General features: G+C 34.2%; 3 protein-coding genes across 7 annotated transcripts in view; 2 read left to right on the plus strand and 1 right to left on the minus strand.

The window, feature by feature from the left end:
- Positions 1-643: 643 nt before the first annotated feature.
- Positions 644-4,010, minus strand: LOC105426697 (uncharacterized). Of its 2 annotated transcripts, XM_011638034.3 has the most exons (4): positions 3,959-4,010; positions 3,700-3,790; positions 2,161-3,620; positions 1,917-2,059 (listed from the first exon to the last, which is right to left on the minus strand). In XM_011638034.3, exons 2-4 carry the CDS (start codon positions 3,743-3,745, stop codon positions 2,036-2,038), a joined length of 1,530 nt encoding a protein of 509 aa, XP_011636336.2. In that variant the 5' UTR covers positions 3,746-3,790; positions 3,959-4,010; the 3' UTR covers positions 1,917-2,035. The 2 variants fall into 2 exon arrangements, with proteins under 2 accessions (XP_011636327.2, XP_011636336.2); XM_011638025.3 differs by having other exon boundaries at positions 644-3,620.
- LOC105426708 (poly(A)-specific ribonuclease PARN) lies at positions 2,335-11,485 on the plus strand. 3 transcript variants are annotated; one of them, XM_089071230.1, is made up of 13 exons: positions 2,335-2,406; positions 2,501-2,551; positions 4,942-5,155; positions 5,253-5,531; positions 5,653-5,935; positions 6,124-6,245; positions 6,720-6,946; positions 7,204-7,273; positions 7,389-7,444; positions 7,532-7,618; positions 7,767-7,950; positions 10,990-11,078; positions 11,141-11,485. In XM_089071230.1, the coding sequence occupies exons 3-13, from the start codon at positions 5,094-5,096 to the stop codon at positions 11,218-11,220; spliced, it is 1,539 nt and encodes a 512-aa protein (XP_088927356.1). In that variant the 5' UTR covers positions 2,335-2,406; positions 2,501-2,551; positions 4,942-5,093; the 3' UTR covers positions 11,221-11,485. The 3 variants fall into 3 exon arrangements, with proteins under 3 accessions (XP_088927356.1, XP_011636349.2, XP_088927355.1); XM_011638047.2 differs by lacking the exons at positions 2,335-2,406; positions 2,501-2,551 and adding an exon at positions 4,429-4,835; XM_089071229.1 differs by lacking the exons at positions 2,335-2,406; positions 2,501-2,551 and adding an exon at positions 4,429-4,835 and having other exon boundaries at positions 6,841-6,959.
- Positions 11,199-16,521, plus strand: part of LOC105426853 (protein cortex) — a 16,746-nt gene continuing 11,423 nt past the window's right edge. The window contains exons 1-2 of one of the 2 annotated variants that reach the window (XM_089071231.1): positions 11,199-11,336; positions 12,486-12,610. In XM_089071231.1, the coding sequence (XP_088927357.1) occupies positions 11,279-11,336; positions 12,486-12,610 (183 nt within the window). In that variant the 5' untranslated portion in view covers positions 11,199-11,278. Of the gene's footprint in view, positions 11,337-11,924; positions 12,043-12,485; positions 12,611-16,521 lie in introns of those variants that run through there. The other variant, XM_089071232.1, reaches the window with a different exon arrangement.

The following is a 16,521-nucleotide window of genomic DNA, read 5'->3' on the forward strand; positions in this document are numbered from 1 at the left end:
TATATTTCGTTATTCACATTACATGTAGCTACTTTAATAATATTGTTTATGCTTTAATATTTTTATTGTTTTAGTACTATTTAGTACTATTTTTTTAAATAAAATTTTGTATAATTATTTTTCAATTATAAAATTGCAATTATAATAATTCTGTAAGAAACGCTATTATCCGCGCCAAAAAATCAATGAAATCAAGGATTTTGTAATTTTTTTAAAAATAAACGGATAAAAATTAAATATATATAATATTTAATTTAATAATGTTGCTGCATCGTTGAAAATTTAAAGAGAAGAGTTGTGTATGTAAAATATAAACTCTATGTTTATATTTCTCTCAAAATTTTTTGCAGAAAACAATGAGTAATTATTTTATTATTTCTATGCAAACACATTTGGTTGAAAATATGCGAAAAAAGATCCGATGACGAACGAAAATTATAAAGCATAATATTATTTGCAACTGTTTAACTAGGCAAAAATACTTTTTCGGAAAATTACAAATTTTTCATTTTCATCTCTCATCTTTTAATCCATTTTCAGAAAAAGATCATAATAGCACTCATTTTGCATTTAAATATGAATACACATGTTTTATTCATAATGCGTTGCTATCATGCAGAGAAAAAGATGAATATACACGTAGTTATGTGTAAAAATATAATTTTATATTACAACTTTCTACGTAGAAATGTCAAGGATTATATTACAAGGAAAGTCTCTTACTTACATAAACTTCTTAACTTGATTTTTCTTTTATATAAAATAGAAAAAAATATAAAATATGTTGCACGTTATATCTTAATGTTTCTTATCTGCTAGATACGCTTTAAATTTTAATAAAAACGACGAGAGTGTATGAAATCGCACCATCTAAATATGAATATAAATGTCCAAATTGATTAATTATTAAAATTAAAAGCGTAACTCAACAAATGATACGCGTATTTTTCGCAAATACAGTAAATAGAGGAAACGAAGGAAAAGAAAGTACAAAAATCATGAGCTTATATATATGTAGGAACTATACAAGAACCCTCATATAAAATATTTAATCTAGTTACCTAAGTTGCCTAATATGAAATTGATCAAGTATAAAAAACGAAACACTTCATATTATCAACAAGATGTATAAAATGGTCTGATAATAATTTTCATGCACGAAATATATATATAATCAATTATATATTTATTTTTATAACATAATTTCTACTTGATCTTAGGTCCGAATATGTTACAAAAAATTGATATCTCGTGAAAAAGAGTTAAATTCCAAATTAAATCCATCTATATCGCAATTCTGATATATCAAAAGAAGATCAGTTTAAATCAATAAAAAAAAATGTATTTTATTTGATAAAATGAATTAAAACTGTAAAAATTCATTTTCCTAAATATTTTAATTTTTTTTCTGGATGTCTTTGAATCATAAAATAAAAGATCTATTAATTACAAATGTTTTGCTGCAACGCAAGATCAAAATATAATAGGAAAAATATATCAAAAGAAAAGCAGGGAAAACGCCCTCTTAAGGGAAAACGTCCTCAAGAATGCATATTCCAATTCGAACTTTTTATGTGTGAATATATATATATATATATATATGATAGTCTAAATGTATTCTGTAAATTTTAATTATTCGTATATTCAATTATATAATTATATATTTACATAACTTTTTTAAAACGTTCTCATATAATATAACAAAGATTACAATGAAGACAATGATAACAATGATCACAGAGATACAGTTTTGTCGATTAAGAACGATGCAGCATCGTACTTAAGAAAGTCATTGCTTTCTCATAATAAGTAGAAGTACAACGTACGTAAGACACTTTTGTGGTTTCACCTATTAATATTGTTTGTAATTTTTGTGGAGTAGAATTTTTTTCTCGCCTGGAGCCTCGCTAGAGCCTGCAATCTCTTTCTTTCGATCTCTTCCGCGGTACACCATGTTGGCTGCGAACCAGCTTTTGTTTTTGTTTCTTGTACGTCGTTTTTCATATTACCAGTAGAATGGTGCTTAACGAAGCGATCACCATCGCCTTTTACAGCGCACCTGTTAACATCGCACCCACGTGTTCGGTCCGTTCCGCGCATTAACGAAATTGCAGTATTCTCGATTTTACGATCATATGTAATAATCGGCCTTGTACTTACGGAAGCACGTGCGACGCTTGTATGTGGTATCGAGCTTCTGGACGAATTTAGATGTGACAATGTAGATTTCGTCGCGTGATACGAGCCATTTATTGTACTTTTATTTATAATTGCATCTCGATTAACGTACTGATCCGATAAGCTTTTAGTTTTAAAGAACTTTCTATTCTCTAAAAAGCTAGATGTCTGAGGCTTTGCCGTGTGCTTAAACGAGTCAGCGGATTTAGATTCGGACTTCAATGGCGCGTAAGTCAAACGTTTATAATTGTCGTGAAATTTCATATCGTCCTTTTTACGGGGCCCGTTAGAATTCGATAATAATTTTTCATCCTCAACACAGGCCGCCAGCCAATCATCAAAAGAATCGTCTGGAAAATCAAATAGATCTATGGTATTACTTTTCACTAGTTTCTTATTGTCACACAGCTTCTGAAAAGGAGGTTGTATCGTATGATTGTTGTTATTTATATACGATTTATGTGTATCAGTATTTCTCTGTATGACGCTATTTGCGCCATGTAAACTAGAGTTTGCGTCGCGCTTTAGCGGAAACTTCGAGTATGTCTTTAATATATTACTATAACCTGCGCCTAAAGTACTTTTGGCTGATGTTTCTTTGTTATTATCACTAGAATTAAACTGAAGAGATTCTTTATTAGATATATCATTTGTACAGAACGATTCTTCGTTTTTAATACTTGTCTGTGAGTGCATGGAATTCCTTTTATCTGGAATCAAATTAAATTTCTCCTCCAATTCTTGAGTGCATCTAATTATATCCTCGTCTACGGAATCATCAAATAGATCATCATAACTCCCACTCATTTCCTTTTTGATGGTGTTATGATCTTTGGCTTCTTCAACTTTATTCTGTTCATCATTATTGTCACCATTCTTCTCAATGCTATTTTGCTTATTAACTCGAACTGCTAATTTCTCCTTGTCATTTGTGTTCGTTAATGATAACGTTTTTACCTCCTTAGCGCAATCGATCGAACGATTCTTGTCATTCTGCCTTATAACTTCTACTCTTTCATTTAATGCCTGTAATTCAGCTGCAAATTCTCCAATATTCTCTATGTGTTCCATCTTGATGGCTTTTCGTTTGAGTGGCTTAAATAACAACGGCGAATTCGAATTTCTCTTCCTTTGCAAGAGCTTAGTTCCTTTAGGAGTTTCGCAATGAGCATTTTCGGAATTATGCTTTTTGCTCTTGCTTTCAGGAGTCCTACTCAAAGAACTCTGCCAATCCCACGCAACTTCATTACCACAATCCTGCGTACACAGAGGTAAGATGGGACTCGGGGAATAATCAAGATCCGGAGATTCATCTCCATCCATATTCGCGCTTTGCTTTTTTGCAATTGGTGTGCTCTGGCCAGAGATCAATTGTTCTTGGCAGCTTTGAAGGGAGTTATCATTCTGATTTACTTTGTCGATCGTTGTTATAGATAGGTTTTCTACAATTATGACGTACTATTATTAATAACAGAAGAACTTAACTAATTATAATATAAAATGAAATTGTGTGATTATTACCTTTCTTCACATTTAAATGTGATCTATCAAATCTTACACATCTCATAATTAACTTTTCGGGCTCGTAATTGAAATTTTCAAATTATTTGTCCTATAATAATAAAGTTTTTAATATTGGATGATCAATTCTAACCTATACTATAGACCGGCGAAGATACAAAATTTCTTTAAGCAAGATTTTTTTTTTAATTTTAATAAGCAATAATTCCAATTCACATAAGCAGGCATTTAATTAGTATTTCTCAAAAAAGAAACATACTGTTGTATATGAACAGATACAAATAGTAGGCTTAAATCTAGAGATGATTTTAAGCACAACAAAGAACGGTGCACTTCACATGCATCTGTGCGATTGCATACACACATTTTTTTTGGCAGACGGCCATATTTCGATTAGTGAAATATTAAGCCTTATATCCACATTAGAAATTGATCAGTCGCAAATGGGTCGGTGTTTGACTAGGATCAATTTTTTTCTTTTGTTCGAAATCTCGGATTTATTTCTAGCATGGAAAACAAGAAATTAGGTCCGTTTTACAATACATCACTGCATATCTCCTGCTTTTCTATGCATTAGAGAGAAAAAGAGGAAAGATGCATGAGTAGGGGAGCGACCCGTTTGACCTCGTTGCAATTGGACACAACCACTTATAGACACTCATTCCTGGAGACTTTTCATTAGACCAACTACTCAAATAATTTTATTTTAAATTGGCCAATCGACAACGTGAGCAATCGAGCGTCACCCGCATGAGTAGCGATAGTCGCACATGCGCAGGACGAACATATCCCTTTCCCGTCTTGCGAAAATTTTTTAAATTGGCGATTATACCTGTTTTTCATTTTGCATCTTATTCCTATTTAATTTTCGATTTTATTTTATTGTTATTGTCTATTGCGAGGATTGTACTTTAGCCCGTTTTGGGTATGCCAAGGCCAATTAAGAAGAAGAAGAAATATATGCTACGTGTTTAAATGTAGATTAGGTTAGGCACGTATTTACATGTATAGGAACACGTACAGGTTGGATATAAGTAGTACGTGAGTTGGTAGTCCGATGTTGGTAGCTACATAAAATTATGTGTGTTCATTAAAACGTTGGCATAAACACGACACGATGGAGGTGACAAATTCAAGTGAGTACGAATGAATAGACAATGTCGATTACCAACATTTATCATCAACAAGATTTTCGATAAAAACGATTATCTTCTCGCTTTTCTAATCTGTGTGTTTTTATAGATTTTCAAGATGTGCTGTGTGAGCTGGAGAGCGTCTTAAAAGACGCGGCCTTTCTCAGTATCGATGGTGAATTCACTGGTCTCAATTCTGGCCCGGATGCCGGTCCTTTTGACACGCCAGCTCAATATTACGCCAAGCTCCGAGCAGGATCAATGGATTTCTTGCTCGTACAATTTGGTTTATCCGTCTTTACATACGATTTACAAATAAACAAGTAAGATATCATCTTGACAAACCGACAAGCCTCAAATACCTTCAAGTATCATTTCCAGAGAAATCTGATAAATAGAACGAATGATCTTTTGTTTTAGATACTCTCAGCGCTCTTACAACTTTTATGTGTTTCCCAAACCGATGAATCGTCAGGCACCAGACAGTAGGTTCATGTGCCAGGCATCATCCATAGTGTTTTTGGCAAATCAAGATTTTGACTTCAACAAGCTTTTCAAGCATGGTATACCATATCTCAGTGCAAACGAAGAGGAGAAGCTCATTAAACGCTTGGAGGAGAAACAGAAACTCAAAGAGGAAAATAATCAAGACTTAATTCCAATATCGGATAATGACAAGCCTCACATAGAGGAGATATGGTAATGTTTGGTTTTGTTTGATTTTTTTTTAGCCTAGCAAAGAAGACAGTGTAATTCAAAAAAGATGTGGTTTGCAAATGATGATTTATGCATCAGAGAATATATAACTTATAAATTTTAGTTCTAGAATAGAGAATTTTCTTGCCTCAGATGCAAAAGAGTTGACGATAGACAAGTGCAATGGTTTTATGAGAAGACTGGTATATCAAGAAGCACGGATCAGATGGCCTAACAAAGTGAGAGTTGAAAGTAAAGTTGAAAATACTTGGCAGTGTCTTTTGATACAGAAAGCAGGCACCAAGGAGGAAGAAGAGGAGAAGGAGAAACAGAAACGCGAGAGGGAAAAATTGGAAATTAAACAGGCTGTAGGACTTAGCAGTCTTCTGAAAAAGATTGTAGAATCTGTAAGTTTATAAAATGATTCTTAATTTAATTACTTGTCGAAACTTCAGTGAATTTTTTTTTAATTTTTACAAATAATGCTTTGTTCATATCTGTCAAAATAAGGGAGAGAAATTTTACTTGACTCTATATCTAATAATTTTTCTCTTATACTTTTGATTATATTTAATATTTCATTTTTTTATTTCAGGAAAAAATAATAGTAGGACATAATATGCTGTTAGACCTATGTCATATTATACATCAATTTTTTACACCTTTGCCAAGTGACTATTCAGAATTTAAATCTTTAGTTCATGGCTTGTTTCCTAGGTAAAGTCTAAATGTTTATATATGTATTAGTTTGTTATTCTCAAAATGGACCAATTATTTCATTTTTCTAAAAATCTTTAACTTTTTAATCAATCTCATTCCAAAATGTATGGAATATAGATCAAGATTGAATCTAAGACCTGTCAAAATTATAAGTTGATCATTTCCATACAGAATCACGCGTCTATGCAAATATTTATGCTTATCTCATTTTTTTACATTGTTTCGGATTGTATAAAAATCTGAAAAAAATTTTTGTATTTTTATGAAATCTTTATGAAATAACAAATTTTTACTATTGTAGAAGAATTCTTTTTTAAGTGAGAATATTAAATTCCGCAATTTTTTAATTGTTCTAAAATTTTCAAAGAATTAAGTTTTAAAATTTCCCTATAGGTGGAAGGTTAAATTAAGAATGTTAGCTTTGAATATTACTATATAATCGCAAAAATTTATTTTTTCTTGTTCTTCAAGTTTATTGGATACAAAAGTCATCTGTCAATCACAACAATTTAAAGAACTTGTATCATCGTCGAATTTGAACGTATTGTTAGACATTGTAAGCAAGCCACCTTTTTCCGTTCCCGATGTGGAGCCCGTGGAAGGACGAAGTTATTCGGTATCAACAGAAAAATCACATGAGGCAGGATATGATGCGTACATCACTGGATTATGCTTTATTGCATTGTCCAATTATCTTGGTCAGTATACCAGGTACAAATATCACAATCCAGGATAATACCTTTTTTGTCAATATTATTCATTTTGTATATTCGATTGCATCAAGTATAAGAAATATATTTTGCGGAATAGATAATATATGTTTTCTTTTTTTATTTATATTTATTTATATTTCTTACATCACAATTATATACATCGATAAATAAAATACATTAATTCATAAATAATTTATTTAATTTTTGCCGATAAGTATTTCTTTGACTGTTGCTCATTTTAGGCACGCTACAAAAGTCTGAGAATGCTACGGTATTAGCGAATTCACCTTTGCTTAATCCTTTTCTCAACAAGTGAGTATTTATTTCAAGAAAATATTAAATAATATTTTATATCGCTATCTATAAAAGCCATTATCATCTAATTTGTTTATTTCCAGATCTAATTTGTTTATTTGTTTATTTATAGACTTCCAATAGCAAGATTGAAAGATTTTCCATACGTGAACCTGACAGGAAAAGATCGTAAATATATTTGATGCCATTAAAGAATGATATTATAATATAATTGTTACTAAAATACATTATTAAATATATCTTTTTCTCTTTTAGCAAATCCTAGCAGAGATCACGTATTTCATTTAACATTCCCTAAAGAGTGGAAACATGCGGACATAAGTCAACTTTTTAGTCCATATGGTGAGTGTTCAATTATACATCGAATAGTAAAATGAAGGATGAAACTTTTTGTATAATAAAATTGTATAAATAATTTTGTATAAATAAAAAATTGGCCCAAGTTATGAAAAAATATATAATGAACTTGCAAATCTTTGTTGTTTTATAGGAGGTGGATATGTTTCATGGCTATCCGACACGTCCGCGTACATTGGTTTATATCGTCGCGATCAAGCCGGTGCCGTAATGACGAACTTGTCCAAGGGAACTATTTGTAAAGTACAAAAATATGCAACGCATCAAGCTACTTTGCAAATTCCATCTGAAGATCGCAAACGGAAGTTGCCACCCGAGTAAGTTATATTATGATAAATTATATTATTGTAACATTTTGCACAATTAATTCATAATTACAAATTGCTTCATTGCTTCGAATGTTAGTTAAAATCAATTTGCAAACAGATTTGTTTACCAAATTTTTTTTTACACTCAGAACATTTTCCATTCAATCTTATTGATTCAAGTTTTACAAATCAAAATTGATATATTCTTAAATGAATTTCTGTAGACTGACCAATGTCAGCCAATTTTATTAAATGTTTAGAGAAGAAGAGACTCTCTAAGAATTTATGTGAACACAGATAAATCGTATAGAGCTTTTACGTCACGAATATATATGTACGTATTTACATCACGTTGCAATCTTGGAAATTGTACGCGTTCGCGTTCCAAAAACGAATGGTCTCTATCGCAATTTATTTTCTGCCGCGAGCAATCCCGTTCGTGCGAGATGTATTAAAGGGATGAATAACGCGTTATAGGTATCCGGTATATTCTCCAGGACGAATAGAGAGAAAGAGAGAGAAAGAGAGAGGGATAAAACCCTAGGCGGCCTCCTAGGATTTCCTGTACAGGAGAGATTTGCATAGGGCTGTAGACCTTGTTCTGAATTAATGCACGCGACGCTTGCTACAGGCCTATCTAGTCTTCTTGCTCTTTTTCTCTCTTTCCCCCTTCCGCTTCCTCTCGCTCTCTGCCACCTCCTTCTCTTTCTCCACCTCTTCTTCTTGCCTTCTGTGGTCCGGTTTGCGAAGCAAATCGTCGTCATGTGAGTGACTGGTGTCTTTTACGGGGATTACATTGAATGATGTGTAAGCGTGAAATCGTCGTCCAGCTCGTTTAATATTCTTGGCTCGTTTACTTCTTCTATTCTATTGAGAACCACGATTACACCAAGCTTCCAATTAAATCGCACTTGTTTTTATCCTCTCGGCAATCCTATCTTCAAACTGCTGAACTAACACTTCAATTAGGAAATGCGGAAATTTGATGAACGAAAAATTCCGATGAAAAATCGGAAGAACGTTATTAATTTCTAAAAGCGAGGATTCGCAGGATCATTTTTGGGGGGAGAGGGGAGGGGGAGGGGAGAGGAAGGATTTTAGGTTTTTCGCAAACGTTCGTCTCTCGAACACACACGCGGCGGAGTAGTCGCAAGTAGTCAGTCGTGCGCTTAAAGCGGCGCGTCTATGAGAAAGTTCTTAACGAGGCACTGCCGGCCGCGGTAATCAATACACCGGGCACATGTTCCAAGTCAACTGTCGTTAGCCGCGGTCTTCGTCCGCGCCGTGCACGCCGGCGCGTATATACACACACACATATATATATATATATATATATATATATATATATATATGTGTGTGTGTATATATATTTCCCCTCTTTCCGTTTAGCCGCGACTGCAGTCTCTCCGTCGTATTGTAGTTACAACATTGGTCAGTCTCGCGGGCAACACGATATTAATGAATCGCCCACGTGCTCGCAATCACCGTGCTCGTAACTCTCCCCGCTGCGTCGCGCGTGCCCCGCGGAACGGTGAACGCCGGATGACAAGGAGCTCGCGGTCACACCCGTGACGAATGGGACGCTCCCAGCGGAGGAGCGGAATGACCGTCGAGAGAACATAGAATTTACTATCTAGCGGCCGATCTAACATTTAGAGAACCGTCAAACGGCCATTTTTCTATCGTTTCTATCGTTTCAATATTATTTTTTTTTTTTATTTTTCTTTCACATCAAAGGTAGAGTTTAAAAATTTTCTGATTTTTATCGGATGACAAGTATAATTCTAATATACAAAGATATTTTGGTATATTTAGGATGGTAATATGTAACATATTATAAAAAGTAATCGCATCAAATGCTTATTATTGATAAATGTTGTGCTGAAATTGAGTTTAAGTATATATTTATTTATTTTACACAAAAAAATAAAAAGAGTTTTGTTGAAAAATCTAAAAACTTGGCCAAATGCAGGACGCTTAATCTAAATGATGATCATACTGCAAGGATTTTTGATATTTTAGCAATAAATTTGAACGTTCTACATAACTAATACTATTTTGATGCGCCAATAAATTATTTTCAAGTGTATTTAGCTAAATTTTTAGATACTTTAGCTATTTTTTCCATGTAAATATATTGAAAATTCTTCGTGCGTACCAAACTGTATTTGTCGCCCTATAATATTTGATTAGAATGAAGAGAGTTATCGATGGAAAGTTACAAAATTCGGAATTCGGAAATTATATTTTTAATAAAAAGCTACTAATATATTAAGAATATAATAAATGACTAGGAATCACCGCTGGATATTTCTAAAGTTAAACGCTAACTGCTCGTGTCCGAAATTACCTTTCTCGTTGGGGGAAAAGAGACCGTTTTAGGAGATTGTTGTTTGGTCGGGTCGAGGGAGAAAATAAGTCTGAATCTACGATCGAAATAAATTGCGATTTAACGGATGAGGAATCTTGAATGTGGACGTCGAGAGGCATGCACCTCGGGCGCACGAACGCGATGGATGCAATCGCGAAAGAGAGAGGAACCGACCGACCGACCGACCGACCGACCGATCGTTCGTTCGTTCGTTCGTTCGTTCGTTCGTTCGTTCGTTCGTTCGTTCGTTCGTTCGCTCGCTCGCTCGCTCGCTCGTCCGTTCGTTCGTTCGTTCGCTCGCTTGCTCGCTCGCGGTTGTGCATTATTGGCATTATCGTACATTACGCTCGAGGAATTTACTTGGCGCGCATGTCGGAGTTGCCGCTCGCGGAACTGTTGCTGCGAGGCTCGCGACTTATGAATATGCAGCATCACGTGCACGCGTCACGTACGCGACGCACGTGTACGCGTACTCGTTAAATATATAACCGATCGGGGATATAAAGAATCGGAGGGATATTAACGGCGGAGTAACACCCGCCGAATGAGATACGAGCTCCTCTTGCTCGATGCAAGCGCGCGATCGCTCGCTTGCCGATTGACTCGTCGCGGAAATCACATCGCGTCAAATCGATCACTTCTTATTAAAGAATTTATGAGAGAATTGTCGTCCGTAGGAACGACAAGGACGAGAAGGATGGCGAGAAGTCGACGACCAACGGCGTGAAAACATCGGAGGACGACAGCGAGTGGAAAGTTGCCACGGGTAGGTATTACACGCTCCTTTTATTTTTGCACTTTGCATCAGGTCCGATTTGTCTCGTACAGGTAAAAGGCGCAAGAAACGCAGGGAGCAGGCGGCAACCGTCGACAAGAAAGCTTTCGAGGAAAATGACGCTTGGAATTAACTACGGTGTTCCGGAGAACATCGCGTTTCAACTGCACGGAATGATGCAGTGAATACATATGCATAAGTACAGAACAATCCGAAATGTGCTGAATCAGAAGAAAAAGGAAAAGAAAAGTATTTCGGTTTCATTGACTTTCATTTTAAACATTAGACGAATATCGATAATGTTTAATCTTTATAAAAATATTTATAAATATATATATATATATACATATATATATATACACAAAAGATATGTAATAAACTGTTTATTTCTGATAATATTCAAGCGTATTTTTATTTATATTAATTTATTACAGCATCTTTAGGTTATATTATCTTCCTAAGATGTATTTTTCTGTCGTTCTAAAAACCTCTGCTACACATAAAGTTCACACTTGTAATTTTTTAGATTTCAATACTAAATTACGGTACGGCATCCTCTTTGTCGCATTTCATTTATGTTTTATTATCACAGTTCACAATAAATAATAAAAAAACTCAATAATCTTAAAAGTTTTGTTTGCCAAATATTTTTAAAAAGACATATATGTATTGATATTTTCTTTAATTGAGCATAATACGTCGCAAACCTTTTGTGAATATACAAAACAAAATCTCAGTTTCGAAGATCTTTTCTCTGACGGCATATAACTCTGTTATATGTCAACCGCGACGGTTATAATCCACAGTGTTGATAGTTTTTCAATTATTCTGTTTCAGTCGGATCGTTTGGGTTAGTCAATATTTAACAGTAGTTTCAGTTGGAAAATCTCAGAGGATGGAAAAGGTGACACTATTACGAAAGCAGAGTATTATAAGAAGCAACGAATTGTCTTTTGTATGTAGAATTTCACTTTTGTACAATTTTTAAAATTCGCTTATGTTAAATATAATATGAATATATTGAAGATGACTTTTAAGATGATTAAAATATTTTAAATTAAATTAATTCTCCGTAAATTAATCAGATACAAGATCGCCGATATTTGAGCGTATTTAATAAATAATTTGGAACACAGACGTAGATTATTGTCGATTTTGGTTAATATAATTATATTTTATTTTAATACAAATTGCACCGACATGTCAACTTATATACATTTGTTTCTATAGTATATATATATATATATATACATCGGATAATTTTACACGCAATATAAAAATATATAATTTGTACTTGAATCTTCTGATTTATTCCTATTTAAATTTAACCGAATTTAAACGAATTAAATAAAACGTTAAAGTTATTAACCACATAAGCTCGCAATACGTGCATTATAGGAATCTCAGAGATGAATAGGTTTCTGTTGGATTTCGGAGAGGAGAATCAAGACACTGCCAATGACACACCTTTGCGCGGGGATTATCCGAGGTTCCGCAGAAACGAGTTGCTGGATACTAAATTAGTGAGTTCAATATATTGTCCTCATGTGGTCCTTTCTCCTTGCTGATGCGATGTGTTGGACTCCTTTGGGATTTCCAAGGGCATTGCGTTCATTCCGTGTCGAGGCACATGCCGCATAGAAACCCCAAAGCTGCCTCAACAAAGCCATTTCGTAAAAGCCTGCGCCTTATTTAATTATTAATTTTTAAATCCGACGTCTAAACATACTTAATCTCTTTTTACATCATACAAGAAGAATTATTGAATAATTAACAATAAATAATGGGGGAATATTACTGTGTAATTAATAGTAAAATTTACAACAGATTTGTAAAACCAACGCATAATTAATTAGCCGATTCTTCTCTGTTGATAGAGTGATAAATAATAATCAAATTTATCGCGATTAATCACTGCATCTTTGTCACTTTTAGGAAGATTAAAACACACATTTATTTAATCATAATTTTGTCAATTTTAATAGTGGTTTCGATTTTAATAATAATTTTTTTTTCTCTTTTTAACAAATTTTTCGCGTTTTGTCAACTTTTCGATGAAACTAAGACGTAAAAGAGGCAGTAGATTCGAGCTAATAAAGGCAATTAGGAAACGCGGGGATTGACGGATAATAATTGCTATGTGAATTATTAATTACGATCAGATTTATTGTAATTAATCAGTATTTTGTCTCTGACTCTCGCGAACTCGTAGATGATCGATTACGTATTACACACGTATTACACATGTACATGCGCTAAGAGACAACGATCGAACGTAAAATAATTTAAATGTTGAAAAATTGTAAAATTAATTTACATCTTACGCAAATTCCTTATATTTTATATTTTATTTACACATTGTCAAACTTTATTTTGTATCCCATGTGTTGATCTCAAGGTCCTAACTTTTGTAAGCATAAGCTTCTAAAACTATCAGAATCTCGAAAATCAATAGCAAAATACTTTAACAAATGCTCCAATAATTATTCAAAATAATTTTCATTAAATATTATTTAATCCAATAACTATTTAAAGTCTCTTGATTGAATATTATCCATTCGGACAAATGAATAAGTAAAATGATTGTTATTGCTTTTTTTTTTTTTTCATTATGTATTATTGTAGCGAAAAGTGTATAGGACAATGAAAAATTGTTAATTATCAGCACAAACAACCGTTTATATTGCAATGACATTAAACACGCCATGTTCGCAATTACTTACGTGAAACAACGTAGGGCGAATGACAAACAAACAAAATGTACAATTGCCACAAATATCCATAAAATTAAGCTTTTTACTTATTCTTTACACTTAAATCATGCCACAATGTTATTGCCAATCAATATCTTACGGAGACAAATATATTTATTACGTAATAATTAAAAAGTTTACCGTTATGTCTCAGAGACGGACGCTTTAGATTTCGGACAAATAGTCGCGGAATAGTTTCTTCTTCGCGAAAAACACCATTGTGCTTACGGCGAAGATAACTTGGGACTTAGCAGGCCAGTAGGATTCAAATGCAGCCACCACAGGACCACTAAGGCCCAAATCATCCCCGATATTTTCCATTCTTACGTCCGTCACGTCGAGCATCCTGGTATCTGAAAAAAATATCCCAAAAACAATTATTCATTCGTAATTCGCTTCTTCAAAAATTATGTCGTACGCGTCATTTTTCGTAGTGTGAGTTTTGCTTAAACCAAAAGCGCGATATCATTGAATGGTATTAAATCAGTTTTAGAGTGTTCTATAATTTGTATATCAAAAAATTCAGGATCCTACTTATAATTTTATTCATCGGGAAGGGATCTTTGAAAAAAACGACTTTTAAAAATAAACACACACAAATACATTTAAAACATACACGGCCAAATTCTAGAAATGAAAATCTAACGTCCTAAAATTTTACGCAACTCGTAAGTCATTTAATATAGGCCTTAGAAATAAATTGCGTAACTTTTTAAGCGATTGTAATTTATTACGTACGCGATAAATGTTCCGCGAAAGTGTTACGGAGCGAGGGTTTCTTCCTTAGCGCGATATCTTTTTCGCTATCTCTCTTTTTTTTTTTTTTTTTAATTTCTGCGAGGAGAAGTGTTTTCTGACTCGCTGCATTCAAATACGTCGGAAGCGTTTAATGACCATCCGTCGGCCGAGACTGTTCGTCTTATTCATTACGCTAAGTACCCAGAAGTGCACCTAGTCATCCTCCGGCGATTTTATGCACGCCATGAAGTAACGGGTGTGCCGGAAGTGTTATCGCGAGGACGAGATAAAAGGTGGCTGAGGATGGCACGCGGGATCCTCGCGATCCTTGTTTGCGTATTACAGAACAAAGCGTCCAGTTCTAGTTTCTCGATGTTATTACTCTTCGCGCGTAACAATAAATAAATAGCGAATGCAGCAAAAGTACGTTTGAGAGAATAAAGACCTTTGTTTCTCAGCGGAGCTGATATATGATATTTAACAAGCGAAACCGAATTGATCGGTTTAACCGGTTTGCGAAAACGGTTTCAAAGCATCGAGGCTTACACTACTTCTACTTAAGCTTTAAACTTTTAAACAATTAAGTTTTTAAATACATTTTTCACTCTCTTTTATGTACCAATACGATAAAAAATAATTCCTCTAGATTTTTCTACACTAAATGAAAAAAATTTATACGGAAAAAAAAATACAAAAATGTTTACACAGAAAGAATACTTTTTTGCCGAAATATTTAAAAATTTGATCAAATACGGATTTGAAAATAATTCTATTGAGTCACCAAAATACTTATGTAAAACGTATTTAAGTTTGTTAGAACATAAATGTTAGAACAACAATTTTTTTCAGAATAAAAAACATTATTGTCATCATATTTAAGCATTTTACATATATATTACATATATTATAATAATTTTGATGTCCCAAGAAAATTATTTTTAGATCTGTATCCGTACCAGATTTTTAGATATTTTAGCAAAACTATTCTTTCCGTATATGATTCGATACAAACACGTTTGCATACTTGAAATATTGTGACAAGAAGTTGAAACTAACTTTAAATATTACATTTAACATATTTTTCATTACTTCACATCTTCTACTTTGGATCATGTAAAGTCTCGATTCCCTCGTTTCCCTCCCCCCCAACAAAAGAGCATATATACTATATATGTATATTCTACAAAACATTAAAACAATCCTGACATCGATGACAAATAGAGTCAACCAATCTCTCGGTATTTAATTTCAATAACTGAAATTAAACTGAAATTACTTCAAACACTCGAGCTTCGAAAGCTCGATTTTCCACCATTTTGTGGCCGTTAAGAACCTCCATTTATAATTCATTTTCAGATCAAGTGAAATTTATGAAAAGCAAAGATATAGCTAAAGGAATATTCCGTGCAGCCGACTCCTAAAATCACGTATTCTGCATTAAATTTTATTAATTGATAAGCAAAATGGGACGGGGGAGAGGGAGGGGGATGAAAGCAATCGATGTGGAGGACGCCGCGCGGCGGAGGAGCGGCGTCCTCCACATCGTCCCGCGTTCCCGACGAGCAACCCATCGGCGGGACGGTTCGCGTGGGTCAAATTCCCTCTGGCGCTTGCGAAAGGGTTGCGATTTCGTGCAGCGTTTTACCGTTCGATCCACCGTACGATGCGGGATGCGTTTCCAGGAACGGGGAATTCGTTCGGGATAACGGTTGTCGAGATTGACGAAGGGAGGGAATTGCCAAGTACCAGTTGTGGGTGGCAACCGTCGTTGCACCTCATTTTCATTTCTCGATGGCGCGCGAGAGCCGGCCCACCCCCCTTAATCCGCCGACATCTCCGGCGATGCGAAAACGTCGAAACGTGATACTCGAGTAAAAAAGGGGAGGAAAAAAAATAAAAAACGAGAGCGCGTCCCGGATCAGCGTGAACGTCCGCGTAAGCGG

The sequence above is a fragment of the Pogonomyrmex barbatus genome, unplaced genomic scaffold (assembly GCF_055798465.1).
Source record: "Pogonomyrmex barbatus isolate J1 unplaced genomic scaffold, ASM5579846v1 scaffold11, whole genome shotgun sequence".
Taxonomy (NCBI): Eukaryota; Metazoa; Arthropoda; class Insecta; order Hymenoptera; family Formicidae; genus Pogonomyrmex; species Pogonomyrmex barbatus.

Excerpts from the sequence above, each read along its gene's own strand:
- LOC105426697 (XM_011638025.3), bottom strand. The coding sequence starts at position 3,745 with ATGAGATGTGTAAGATTTGATAGATCACATTTAAATGTGAAGAAAG. Across the intron at positions 3,621-3,699 it reads ACATTTAAATGTGAAGAAAG|AAAACCTATCTATAACAACG; the intron begins GTAATAATCACA and ends TCATAATTGTAG.
- LOC105426708 (XM_011638047.2), top strand. Across the intron at positions 5,936-6,123 it reads TGAAAAAGATTGTAGAATCT|GAAAAAATAATAGTAGGACA; the intron begins GTAAGTTTATAA and ends TTTTTATTTCAG. Across the intron at positions 7,951-10,989 it reads AAACGGAAGTTGCCACCCGA|GAACGACAAGGACGAGAAGG; the intron begins GTAAGTTATATT and ends TGTCGTCCGTAG.